At 43.7% G+C, this 13610-nt stretch overlaps 1 protein-coding gene across 10 annotated transcripts in view; it reads left to right on the plus strand.

The window, feature by feature from the left end:
• SLC23A2 (solute carrier family 23 member 2) overlaps window positions 1–13610 on the plus strand; it is an 87201-nt gene that overhangs the window by 58435 nt on the left and 15156 nt on the right. For all 10 annotated transcript variants that reach the window (XM_083514244.1, XM_083514251.1, XM_083514252.1 and 7 more), the window contains 6 exons: window positions 157–227; window positions 1462–1643; window positions 6441–6561; window positions 9584–9740; window positions 11133–11280; window positions 12945–13050. In XM_083514244.1, coding sequence (XP_083370370.1) covers window positions 157–227; window positions 1462–1643; window positions 6441–6561; window positions 9584–9740; window positions 11133–11280; window positions 12945–13050 — 785 coding nt within the window. The remainder of the gene's footprint in view (window positions 1–156; window positions 228–1461; window positions 1644–6440; window positions 6562–9583; window positions 9741–11132; window positions 11281–12944; window positions 13051–13610) is intronic.

Below are 13610 nucleotides of genomic sequence, written 5' to 3' on the forward strand. Positions count from 1 at the left end.
GACAGGTTGGGGATGCCTGAAGCAGACTATCCTCTTTGTGTTGTAATTCTGGACTTGGGCACCTTCTTGTTTCATACAGAATTTAATGCTGGGGTGCATGGAATTGTTGTGCTTTATTTTGCCGTAATGCGAAATATTTCTTTTTGCCTTCCTAAGCTGTAATGATTACCAATGGAACAACAGAACTGCTGCATACGGAACATATCTGGTACCCTAGGATACGAGAGGTAACTTGCACCATGTAATCAGTGCCATGTCCTCACTTCAGTAGGTTCTTTTCATCCAGATGCCCTGCTGCCTTGAACTGTTGAAGTTGTTTCCCTTTTTCGTTCTTCTCTTTGCATGTAACTTTTTCTACACATTCGTTACATGCAGGTTTTAATCTTTTCTGTATGTTAATTGTGCCTGCGAAGCCCCCTCACCCTCCCCAAAACAGCTTGAGGTGCACTATGGTCTTGATGGAGACATGCTCCCGCGTCAGGGGAGTTTGGCATTCTGCATCTTGTGATATGCTCATCTTACCAGTCATAGCCAAAATAACCAATTAGCTTCTAACAAATTACTGGATTGTCTCTGCTCTGCAATGAGGATATTCCACATTTATTGTGTTTCTGTTTTGGAAAGCCAGGTACAATTGTAAGGAGTGCCCAGTTCCCCCAAAGCCATGTGTAGTTTTGCTATTCGGTTTCTCCTTCTCCTCTAATGATCATTCTTTTGATGCAAATATCCATAAGAACCCAGGAGAGTTGTCTCACTACAGGGGGAAAAAATAGAATAGACTCCCAGTTCACATGTGTGTCATGGAACTTTTCTCCCATCCCATTGCTTTGGGCTGCCAGTTATTCCTCAATTTAAAAACATCCCCTCTCTCTTCCCCATCTTCAAACCGTAGTTCCATCCTGCCAAGAGGCCTGCAGCCAAGGGGGGGCTGGCAGTCTCCTGAGACCACAGCGCTGCTCTATGCCAGCTTCTAAAGAGCACGTGTGACCAAATGCATCATACACTCTGCCCCTAGGAGCTAAGAGCATCACCTCCGTGGCGCCACCAGCCCTTGCCGGTTCGATCTGAGAGCTTTAAAGGTTAGCTTGGAACCCAGGTCTTCCTGTATGACAGTGTGATGTGCTATGGACACAACGGCCAGGCTGGTCTAATGACCCCCGTTGTGCATTGAAAGCAAGCAGTGTGCTTAAGCGGTAAGAGGAAGTGGATGAAGTTGGGAGCTTTGCTATTGAACCGACTTCTGTTGGTACCACAGAACATACCTCTGACCTTCAGATATTCTTTAGCCCAGAAAACGTCTGCTTAAGCACCTAGCTGAATAACACATGCCATTGCCCAGTTCTGCCTAGTCACTGAATTATTTGACTTGCAGTTCATCCACCCATTAAAAGAAACAAAAACCCTCAGAAGCATAGAATTTCTTTAAAAATCTAAATTACTATTATTTTTCTCTGTGTTCAGATCCAAGGCGCTATTATTATGTCATCTTTGATAGAAGTGGTGATTGGGTTCCTGGGCCTGCCAGGAGCGCTCCTGAGATACATTGGACCTCTGACGATTACACCAACTGTGGCTCTCATTGGGCTTTCTGGCTTCCAGGCTGCTGGAGAAAGAGCAGGCAAACACTGGGGCATAGCCATGCTGTGAGTATCCTTTGTCCCTCAACAGTTGATGAAGTGCAGTCAGTCAGTATAAAACAGCCAATGTCTGTCACTACTGATCATTGCCTCTCCTAGGCGGTACTAAGGGCCATTATCTTAAAATGAAGATGAATCTATGAAATGAGAATCCTTCTAAGTTATATTCTAAAGTATTTCTTAAGCAATGGTGTGCTGGCTTTCCAGATGCCTAAAGCAGCTAACAATGTAGTAGTGTCAGACTGGGAACTGGGACACCAGGCTTTGAATCCCCACTCGGCCATGAAGCTTGGCCAGGGTGGGCATAAGTACAGTGGTGCCCCGCAAAGACAGATGCCTCGCAAGACGAAAAACTCGCTAGACGAAAGGGTTTTGCGGTTTTTGAGCTGCTTCGCAAGACGAATTTCCCTATGGGCTTGCTTCGCAAGACGAAAACGTCTTGCCTTTTTTGCAAGTTTGTTTCCTTTTTCTTAACACCGTTAATACAGTTGCGACTTGACTTCGAGGAGCAACTCATAGAACGCGGTGTGGTAGCCTTTTTTGAGGTTTTTGGTGATTTTTGAAGCTTTTCCAAAACTTTTCCGACACTGTGCTTCGCAAGACGAAAAATTCGCTAGACGAAAAAACTCGCGGAATGAATTAATTTCGTCTTGCAAGGCACCACTGTACTGAGAAGGCCCTCTGCCTCGTTTTCTGTAACCTCACTTCTCTCAATGAGGTAACTGCCAGAAAGCCCTCGGAGCTGGATCTCAGTGAATGATGGGGGTGGAGACACTCCTTCAGGTATACAGGGCCAAAGCCTTTTAGGGCTTTAAAGGTCAGCACCAGCACTTTGAATTGTGCTCGGAAACGTACTGGGAGCCAATATAGATCCTTTAAGACCGGATCTACATTGGATCCCAGTACATTTCCAATTCAGCAGCATCCCACTACTATTACAGAAAAAATGATTATAAGGCCTGGTGTTAGCACTTTGCTGACAGAACTGTGGCATATTCATATGTTCAGAGGCAGAACGTCGTTCTTAAGTCCTCTTGCAATCGACATGCATATTCTACCCCTCCTGTAAGTTCTAGGTTCGGTGGCCATGTCTAAAACGCGGCCACTAAATTCCAAGAAATCAGAATAAATGTGACTATTAGGAAAACTGTCTTCATTCCAAGTTGATCACTCAAATATTAGCAGAATTGTTGATAATGTTTTTGTGTATGTGTGTTATCACCTGATCACAAGGCAGTCTCTAGGCAACTTACAATCAAGTTTAAAAACATACAAAACTGTTGGAATTTCAGTGTTTGTTTTTAGCCATCAAATTGGGACATCTCTAGGGACTGCAGGGAAGATTATCAGCAACCCAAAGCAGCCCTACCTTTAAAGCCTTGGCTCAAGGGCCAGGTTCAAGTTAAATGGATTATTGACTCTTGGGGCATAGACGGACCTCTTAAATCAACGTTGTTATAGGAAGCAAGGCAGCCCTGAATTCACCCTGTCTCTGCAGTCTGACTCTGACCCACTTAATAGCAGGTGTGGATTGGAATGATGCATGAGGGGGTGCAGCCTGGTTGCTCTGGCAACAGGGATCCCAGCCCCTGCCTCTCAGCGTGAGGCCAGTATGAGGGTATTGTTTGCCATAATCATCAGTGGCAAAACAGACCTGCAATTTCAGTACATTTACTTGCATGATTCTGATGGCTAGGTAAAGGTAAAGGGACCCCTGACCGTTAGGTCCAGTCGCGGACCACTCTGGGGTTGCGGCACTCATCTCGCTTTACTGGCTGAGGGAGCCGGCGTACAGCTTCCGGCTCATGTGGCCAGCATGATTAAGCCGCTTCTGGCGAACCAGAGCAGCGCACGGAAACGCCGTTTACCTTCCCGCCGGAGCGGTGCCTATTTATCTACTTTAACTTTGATGTGCTTTTGAACTGCTAGGTGAGCAGGAGCAGGGACCAAATGACAGGAGCTCACCCCGTAGCGGGGATTCGAACCGCCGACCTTCTGATTGGCAAGCCCTAGGCTCTGTAGTTTAGACCACAGCACCACCCGCGTCCTTGGCTAGGACCACGTAACAAAGAAGTCATTTCAAGTTGTGTGGGTTTTTTAATTCACAGAATCAGCAGCAGATTGAGGGAATAGTTAGTTGTGAACAGGTGTAAAAAAGTGTATGCACAAGTAGAAGCTGGTCTTAGGATGTTGGTGAACCCTCTTCACACAAGCGCTCCCCCAAAAAACAACAACACCCCAGCAACTTTGTATAAATAATTTGACAGCACTAGATCAAATGCTGTTCCATAAAGAAGTCATATTTTAAAACTACCATTAAGGCTTTCACGTTTTAAAAAAAATCAGCACAAGAAAGCTTTCTTTTTTTTACTCATTCATGCTTAGCAGAAGGTCATGGTATCAAATGATGCCACTGCAGAGTTCAGATCTTTGTGCCTGAAGGAGAAGAACAAAGGTCTTTGTCTGTTTCCTTTTGAGCTAAAGGTGATTTCGGCCTCACTCTTTTATATACTGGGATGTGACCTGCCCTCCTCGAATTTCAGGGAAGTTTGTTCAGGAATTTGTAGCTGTGTTCTCAGTGGATTAGCATTTCTCGAAGCTGTGTTTGGCACTTAACATAAAGACAGCCTTCTTCCAGCATGGGAAGTCTGAACATGTATAATGGCACACACATTTTGTTGATATCTGAGGATTTGGTTATGTAATTGGAAGCCTGCTTATTTCAGAGGCTAACAATTTAGCCCTTAAGTTTGCTTACTTTGGCCATTGTTACACATCCTGTGGCAGCCAAGTGAGGAAGCATGGCCCCTGAGCAATGCATTTATTTAATTGATTTCTTGAGCCTTTCTTGAGCTCAAGGCAGCTTACAGGCAGTGTTAATGCAGCTTAAAACACGTTATAGAAACAAGCACAGAAGATGAGATATCAGTCTAGCCCCTCCTGTCCCCCTATTAAGCAATATATAAATACCTAATATACAAATAAGGGGAAATTCCAGGTCCCCACACAGTGAAGATCTTGATCCTGAGCTTAAAAAGAGAACATGGCTGCCTAACCTTAAAAGAAAAAACATTCATCTCCCAGCTACCCTACTGACACTTTGCAGACCCGTAACGTTGAGACCGAAGATTAGATTTCTTTCTTAGCACTGGGCAGGGTTGTTGTTGTTGTTGGTTTTGGTTTTGCTTCACTTCCTAAAATGTGGATTTCGGCAAGACTTCAAAACATGCTAAAGCCTAAGCCGGCCTCCCACCGTAGTAAGTTTGCTTCTCTCCCAGACAAAACTTCATCTGTTCTAGGGGGCATAAGTTTTGCAGGCGGAAAGGCAAATTCACTGTGGGATTTCAGTTCTTAAAGCTTGTGAGCGGAACAAATTAAATTAAGCTTATGCTTATAAAGCTCATTAAAGAAAGAAAGAAAGAAAGAAAGAAAGAAAGAAAAAGAAAAAAATGGCAACATTAAGTAACTTTTTCATTTTAAAAGGCTAATTCCTTGCTTTCTCTGACTAAAAATAAAAACTTTTGCCATGATACAATTCTATTTCTGCAGTAGTTACTGTACTTTAATTATGCAGTTTTACGGTAGTTTTAAATATACTACAATAAAACTGAGAGGTGATATGATAGTCATCTTCAAAAATCTAAAGATGTATCCCAAGGAAGGTGGACCAAGCTAGTTTTCTCCTGCTCCAGAAAGTAGGACGCAAGCCATTGAATTCAAGTGGCAAAGAAGGAGATTCTGACTAAGCATGAGGAAGAAATTTATGACAGTAAGAGCTGTCCGACAGTGGAACAGACTCTCTCAGAAGGTGGTGGACTCCTTGGAGGATTTTAAGCAATGGTTGGGTGGCCACTTGTCAGGGATTCTTTAGTTCTCTACGTGGGGCTGCCCTTGAAACTGACCCAGAAACTCCAGCGGGTGCAGAATGCAGTGGCAAGACTCCTTACAGGGTCCTCGCTGCGGGATCACATTCACCCAGTGCTATACCAGCTGCACTGGCTCCCAGTGGAGTACAGGGTCAGGTTTAAGGGGCTGGTTTTAACCGTTAAAGCCCTATACGGCCTAGGACCCTCGTACCTACGGGACCGCCTCTTCTGGTATGCCCCATGGAGGACCTTACGGTCTGCTAACAACACCTTGAAGATCCCGGGCCGCAGGGAAGTTAGACTGGCCTTGACTAGAGCCAGGGCCTTTTCGGCCGTGGCCCCGGCCTACTAGAACGCTCTCCCACAAGAGACCAGGGCCCTGTGGGATTTGACATTTGCAAGACGGAGCTATTCTGCCAGGCCTTTGGGCAGGATGCAGTTTGACTTACTTTCCTTTGTATTAAACAAGCCCGAAGGAGCTTGTTTAATACAAAGGAACCGCTCACAGGTCCTTGTATGATCAGTGGAAACAGTTGGCCCTGGCAATTATTAACCACTCTCAATTCCACCCTGATAATTGCCACCTGCCCAGATTTTAACTTGCTTGAATTAATTTTAAGATGTATTTTAATTTATTGATGTCTGTTTTTATGCTTATTGTGTTGTTTTTATGATGTTAGCTGCTCTGAGCCCGGTCTCGGCCAGGGAGGGCTTGATACAAATAAAAATTTATTATTATTATTATTATTATTTATTATTAGTTGCAGTTCCTTCATTGCAGGGGATTGGACTAGAGGATCCTTGCATCCCTTCCGTCTCTGTTATTATAAGCACAGCAGCAAATGCTAGAAACTGCAGTTGCTTCTGTTGGCTAACTATTACCTCAGTGAAGAGTTAATTGATTCATTAACTTTTCTCCTTCCTCTCCCTTCTCTAGGACTATTTTCCTAGTGCTATTGTTTTCTCAGTATGCCCGAAATGTCAAGTTCCCATTACCCATCTATAAATCAAAAAAAGGATGGACTGCATACCGGTTACAGCTTTTTAAGATGTTTCCTGTAAGTTCTCTCTTCAGCTTTCACTGTGTTTTATTGTTCTGTCTACTGGTGTTTATTTCAGTGTAATTTTATTTATTTTACAAAATTCGTATACTGCTTAACTGTGCATAAAATCTCCAAGCAGTTTACAAAGAATATAAAGTTTGCATTTCAAATGTGAATAAAAGTCAACAGTAAAATCTAGTTTTTAAAAAGCAAAAAGAAGAAAACCAACAGATAAAAATATTCATTGTAAACTAAATTTACAGTTTAAAGTACACGCCAACTTTATATGTCTCAGTAAACTTGCATAAACAGAGCAGGAATAAAAAGGAAGTGACACTAAAAGATGAGAACATTATGTGGCCCTTGTAAAAGTGGCTGAGTGGGTACATATGTGGCAAAGTGATCCTTCAAGTAAACTGGTCCCAATATGATAATGGCTTTATATTCTAATAGTAACATCTTGAACTTGGGCTAGTAACCAGTTGGCAGCCAGTGTAGAACTCTGAGCACGGGCGTTAGATGCTGACAGAATCCTACTCCTGTAAGCATTAAATGCAGCAGTGTGGTTGCTAACTGCAGTTTCTGGACAAAGCTCAAGAAAAACCCCATCTAGAGCGCATTGCAGTAATCCAACCTTCAGTGTCACCAACGTCGCAGCTGTTGTGATTCAGCTAACCAGGTCCAGGGATTGCTGCAGCTTCTCATGCGAGTTGGAGCTAGTAAAAGGGAATTCAAGCAACTGATGTTACCTCTGCTTCCAGCGACAAAGCTGGATCCAGAAGCATCCCCAGACCACATACCTGCTTCTTTAGGGCAAGTGCAACCCCACCCAGGGCAGGCAACCGGCTGATTTCTCAGAAATGGGAAACAAGCACCCACAGTGTCCCGGCTTGCTGGGTTTCAAGCTCAGTTTAGTTTCTCTCATCTATCCCATCACTGCAGCCAGGAACTGGTTCAGGGCCCACAGGGCCTCTCCTGATTCAGGTCTTATGGAGAAAAAGAGCTGAATTTCATTGGCATGTTGATGGCACCTTGCCCCAAATCTCATGACCACTCCCAGCATCTTCAAGTAGCTGTTTAAAAGACCATAAATTCTTTAATCAGCAAAAGACCCGGGAGAAGAGTAATGTTTTTGCCTAGTGCCTGCAGATTTGTAATGAAGGCACCAGATGAGCCTTCCTGGGGAGAGCATTCCACAAATGCCACCGCAAAAAAGGCCCATTCTCATGTAGCCACCCTCTAGACTTTGCACACAAAGAAGGGCCTCAGCTGATGATCACAGGGCCTGGTTTAGTTCATATGAAGAGAAGTGGTCCTTGGTACTGCGGTCCTGAGCTGTTCATAGGTCAACATCAGCACTTTGCATTGGGCCTGGGAACTAATTGGCTGCCAGGGGAGTTAGGCCAGATTGACTTTCTGTTCTGAAACCATCTTGCCCCAGTGAGCAACCTGGACACTGAATTCTGCACCAGCTGAAGTTTCTGAAGCATCTTCAGAGGCAGCCCCATGTATAATGTGTTCCAGTCATCTAACCTTTCAGTTACCAGAGCCTAGGCAACAGACACTAGGCTATCCTTGTCCAGATAGGGGTGCAGGTGGGCCTCTAACCAAAGCTGATGGAAGGCACTCCAGACCACCTAAGCCACCTGAGCCTCACGTGAAGGGGATTCAGGACTGCAATGAAGGATGTGGAAAGAGTGGCAGCGAAACCATTAACTCTCCAAGGCATGGAAATTCAGGCTCAGTCAGTGAAAATTATTGGCATTCACTTCAAGTTACCCACTTAAATGGTTTTTAAAAGAATTAAGCAGATTTAGCTATCGGGTCTGTTGATGGCAGTTTAGCTGAACGGAGCCTCCGTGTCCATCAGCCGTGTATCTCTGATAATCAGATGCTGAGAATGAACAGGGGGTGGCCATCACCTTGATACCCTGCCTGTGAGTTTGGCCGCAGTTTCAGATAATGCTAAATCCAGTTCCTAAAGAGCTCTACATGTTGGCTATTTGCAGTATGGTAGCGCTGCAGAGAGCTTGCTGGGGAGACCATGCATTAAAAAGGGACTCAAAAATAACTTAAAGAAGGTTTTAATAAGAAAAACAAAACTCCATTTACACTAAATATATTAACAAACCAGACCCAACCACCAACCCATCCCCCAGGGTAATGGGAGAGCTAGGTGCTGCTCCTTATATACTACACCCAGATGCTGACACACCTTAATCAAATACAACTCAGCAGCACCTGCTATGTTTCACAGCTGTAAAGCTGGGTCTCGTTATCTTGCTCTGGCCCTTGCTCTGGCCCCTTAAAGACATACACATCGAGTGGAACAATGATGAACCTTTACATTTAAAGAAACCATTCAACTCTACAGAGTGTGCTACAGCACCCCCACCCCACCCCAAATCAATTTATTTATTCTTCAGCTAGCCCTCTGGCCCTTGCTCTGGCCCCTTAAAGACATACACATCGAGTGGAACAATGATGAACCTTTACATTTAAAGAAACCATTCAACTCTACAGAGTGTGCTACAGCACCCCCACCCCACCCCAAATCAATTTATTTATTCTTCAGCTAGCCCTCTGGCCCTTGCTCTGGCCCCTTAAAGACATACACATCGAGTGGAACAATGATGAACCTTTACATTTAAAGAAACCATTCAACTCTACAGAGTGTGCTACAGCACCCCCACCCCACCCCAAATCAATTTATTTATTCTTCAGCTAGCCCTCTGGGATCCACTCATTTTATTTTTGTAATAAATGCTTAGTTTTGTCTTAGAAGGATTAATGGCGCTCCTTTAAGTGCTTATTTGGAGATATTCCCAGTTTGGGGAAATTGTATGAAAGGATTCATTTTGAACTAGAAGGGTCTTTTAAAAATTGTAAAGGAATATGTTCACAAAATCCTTGATGCAACAACTCCCCACCACCACCGGTTTGAATATTATTATGCAGAGTTGGTAAGGAGCTCCTCTGTGGGCAATTACTGTTTCCTTGCTGGTGTGCTTTAAGCCCCTTTCTGTTCCCACTGCAGATCATTCTAGCCATTTTGGTATCCTGGTTGCTGTGCTTCATCTTCACTGTGACAGATGTGTTTCCACCTGATAGTACAAAATACGGATTCTATGCACGCACTGATGCCAGGCAAGGAGTGCTTTTGGTAGCTCCATGGTTCAAGGTTCCTTATCCATGTAAGTGTATTTAGCAAGCACTTAAGGGAGAGTTTCCCACAGAGCTTTGCACTTTGATACAATTACTCCAGACTGACATTAGTTTATTTTTTTTCCTGCACCTTGCATGAGTACAGAAGAAGTTACCTGGTCACTGGCATGTGCTTGCAGAAATGAGAGTTTGTGATTCGGCTCCCAAGTTGCTGCCAGGTCTGGGGTTCAGCTGCCCAAGATCTCCAGTGAAAAGGGAGCAAGGCTGTGAAAGATCTCTGTCTTGGAGATCTGCTGCCAGTGAGACTAGAGACGATACTGACATATCTGGGCTGGTGGTCTAAGGCAGTTTCATGCCTCTTGGTTTAACTGTGGTTTGAATTAAGCTGATGGTTCCCTTAGTGCTATGTCAGCAAAATAACCCCCTTTCTCTTTGGCCACACCATGTTTGGTAGGTCAGTTCTGAAGGCAGATTCCGCTTTAGTGGGGGGGGGGGTGGAATCTGTATAATCTAAGATGAGAGTGGGCAACCGGCAGATGCAGTTCTCAAGGCAATCTGGTCCAATAACCTCTGGTAAAGGTTGTCCATGCTTCCACTCATGAGGAAAATAGACAGGTTGCATTAGATAAATATTCCACATTATTTTTAATCTAATTTTTGGATTTTAAAAATGTGATGTGCAGGTAAACCTATCTGTATGTGATGCTAATAAAACTGCTAAGGTAAAGGTAAAGGTACCCCTGACAGTTAAGTCCAGTCGCGAATGACTCTGAGGTTGCGGCACTCATGTCGCTTTACTAGCCGAGGCAGCCGACGTTTGTCTCTAGACAGTTTTTCTGGGTCATGTGGCCAGCATGACTAAGCCACCTCTGGCAAAACCAGAACAGTGCACAGAAATGTCGTTTACCTTCCTGCTGGAGGGTTACCTATTTATCTACTTGCACTTTGAGGTGCTTTTGAACCGCTAGGTTGGCAGGAGCTTATGACTGAACAATGGGAGCTCACCCCGTCACGGGGATTCGAACCGCCTACATTCTGATCAGCAAACCCTAGGCTCAGTATTGCAAAAGCTAAGCAGGGTACGGTATGGTTTCAAATTGGGTGGCGGACTGTGTGTTGAGACTCCCGCATTTCAGGGCGTTGGACCACATGACCCATGGGGTTCCACCTAAATCTACAATTCTGATTCTATGTAAATGCGTGTGGGAAGCCCTCCTGATGGTACCAATTCATTATACTGGCTAACAACATATGAAGTGTCAGTTTGTGTGGCATGACCACTGTTTTGAAAAGAAATGCTATTGCCCACCCCTAAAACCCAGAAATTAGCCATCCTATGAGCTAAGAGAACATTTTACACCTTAAAAGTCACTTTGCTTTAAATACAGTAAGAACGATTATGGGTTTTTTTGTCTTCACAGTTCAATGGGGATTACCTACAATATCAGCTGCAGGTGTGATAGGAATGCTCAGTGCCGTGGTTGCTAGCATCATTGAATCAATTGGCGATTATTATGCCTGTGCGAGGTTATCTTGTGCTCCTCCACCACCAATCCATGCAATAAACAGGTAAGCCTCCTGGAAAAGACTTTGCTTCCTTCTCACCCTTTGCTGTGCCCCATTTCCCTGGATTCAAAGTCCTAACTTCTTTCAACTTTTGGGACCCAAAAATTCAGAACTGTAGCATATATGAGGATGAGTTTGCATGTGGATACTCATAACTCGATATTGCAGCATCAATTAGTGATGTCGATGATCAAACTACCTTAATTGGTCAAATCCCACAGGCAGATTTCATATCACATTGACTTACTTCTAACCTGTTTTCACTAGGGACAATTACACGTTCATCTGCAAGTCAGAAAGTGTTCGATAATCAAGAAATGGTTCTGTGGTCGTGTTTGCACTGAGCAGCCACAGAGAGAAAATCACTCCACTGCATCCTTCTCAATCATGTTCTGGATTCCTTGTGTCCTGCATTGCCCTGCCAAACATCCAGTTTGACTTGGCTTCAAAATATTTGAATTGGCAAGGTGGTCAGCTGACCGGCCAGTTGACCTACCTCTTTCTCTCTCCCCATCATGACTGTAAAGTTCAGGGTGTCTAAATACTTTTAAAATGTAGAATCAACATGTTTATTGATATGATGCCTTTCCATAAAAAAATATGCTCAAAGCACTGTACAATAGCAGTGGGAGCACAATGCATAGCAAAGATCAACAATCCTGATAACAATTCCATAACAAAATAATATGCAACAATATGTAAGAAATACAACATCAGTGCAGTGACAAATTCGTACAGAACAATAATATATAATATAATAATGCATACATTAAAAACAGACCATTCAGTAGATGCTAGAATGAAAAAGAATCATACTGAGAAGCTAGATATCAATTTGTGACCCCAAGCAGTAGTAGTAGTAGTAGTAGTAGTAGTAGTAATAATAATAATAATAATAATAATAATAATAATATTTTATTTATACTCTGCCCTCCCCAGCCAAGACCGGGCTCAGGGCGGCTTAGTGAAAGACAATAGCAGAAGTTTCATATGTAAAGACAAAAGTTAGTGTGAGTTTCCTTAAAACATGTTAGGCAGCTGGAAAGGACACAAGGAATCCAGAAAGTGAGAATTGGCAAGAACTGCAGAAGAGGCAGAGATGAGAAGGTCAGGAAGAGGATGTCTCTAATGGGCTTGAGTTTTCTTGGATCTTTCTACTGCAGGCCAGGAGATGGTGTGGCTTTTTCCTTTTGCTTGTATGAGGTCGGGGGGGGGGGGGAATCACTTTGTTTTATTTGTAGTACAGTCGTACCTTGGAAGTGGAACAGAATCCATTCCGGAAGTCCATTCGACTTCCAAAGCGTTCAGCTTCCAAAGTGCATCTTTTGATTGGCTGCAGGAACATCCTGCAGCTAATTGGAAGCCACGACGGACGTTCGGCTTCCGAAAATCGTTCGAAAACCAGAACAATCACTTCCGGGTTTCAATCATTTGGGATCCGAAATGTTTGAGTTCAAAGGTGTTTGGCTTCTGAGGTTCCACTGTATTCTGTGTTACAAATGCATAAGAATATTTGACCAGTTGATGACGTCTTTAACTGTAAAATACCCAGCCCTTACCTACAGTGGCTGCCAGTCCTGCTTGAGTGTTTGCCTGGCCTTGACTGGTTTTCATACTTTTCTAACATGCTATATAGAGTAATCTCAACATTTTTCTTCTAATTGCAGGGGCATTTTCATAGAAGGCCTTTCCTGTGTATTAGATGGAGTGTTTGGCACTGGGAATGGATCCACTTCCTCTAGCCCCAACATCGGAGTTTTGGGGATTACAAAGGTACATATCTGTTCAAATAAGCTTGAGATTTATCACGGTGGGAGCTTCCCCTGCACATGCCTAGTGAAGAGAGAGGGACTTGCTCAAGAGCAGAGTTCAGTTAAAGTTCTACATAGAAAACACAGTCTGATTGCTGTGGTGGTGTTATTATTTTAAAAATGCACCCTCTTGCAGTCAGAGTACTTAAAGATCAGTGAACATGAGATGTTTCACGTGTCACTGCACGAAAAAGCTGGACTCAACTCTCCATTATCATTTGCAAATATGAAATGGGATGGTTGTTCCCACTTAAAAGCCAGGGCCTTTTCAACTCTGGCTCCGGCCTGGTGGAACGCTCTGCCTCATGAGACCAGGGCCCTGCAGGATCTGATTTCTTTCCGCAGGGCCTGTAAGACAGGGTTGTTCCACCTGGCCTTTGGCTTGGAGCCAGTTTGATTCCCTCCCTCTCTTTCTTTTTTCCTTTCCTTCTCCTCCTGCGATGAGGCTACATTTTAATATTTTAATGTTTCAATATTTTAATGTATTTTAATTTTGTTTTTAAGTTGTAATCATTCAACTTG

This window comes from Podarcis liolepis, assembly GCF_965112155.1.
Source record: "Podarcis liolepis genome assembly, chromosome: 7".
In the NCBI taxonomy this organism is placed as follows: domain Eukaryota; kingdom Metazoa; phylum Chordata; class Lepidosauria; order Squamata; family Lacertidae; genus Podarcis; species Podarcis liolepis.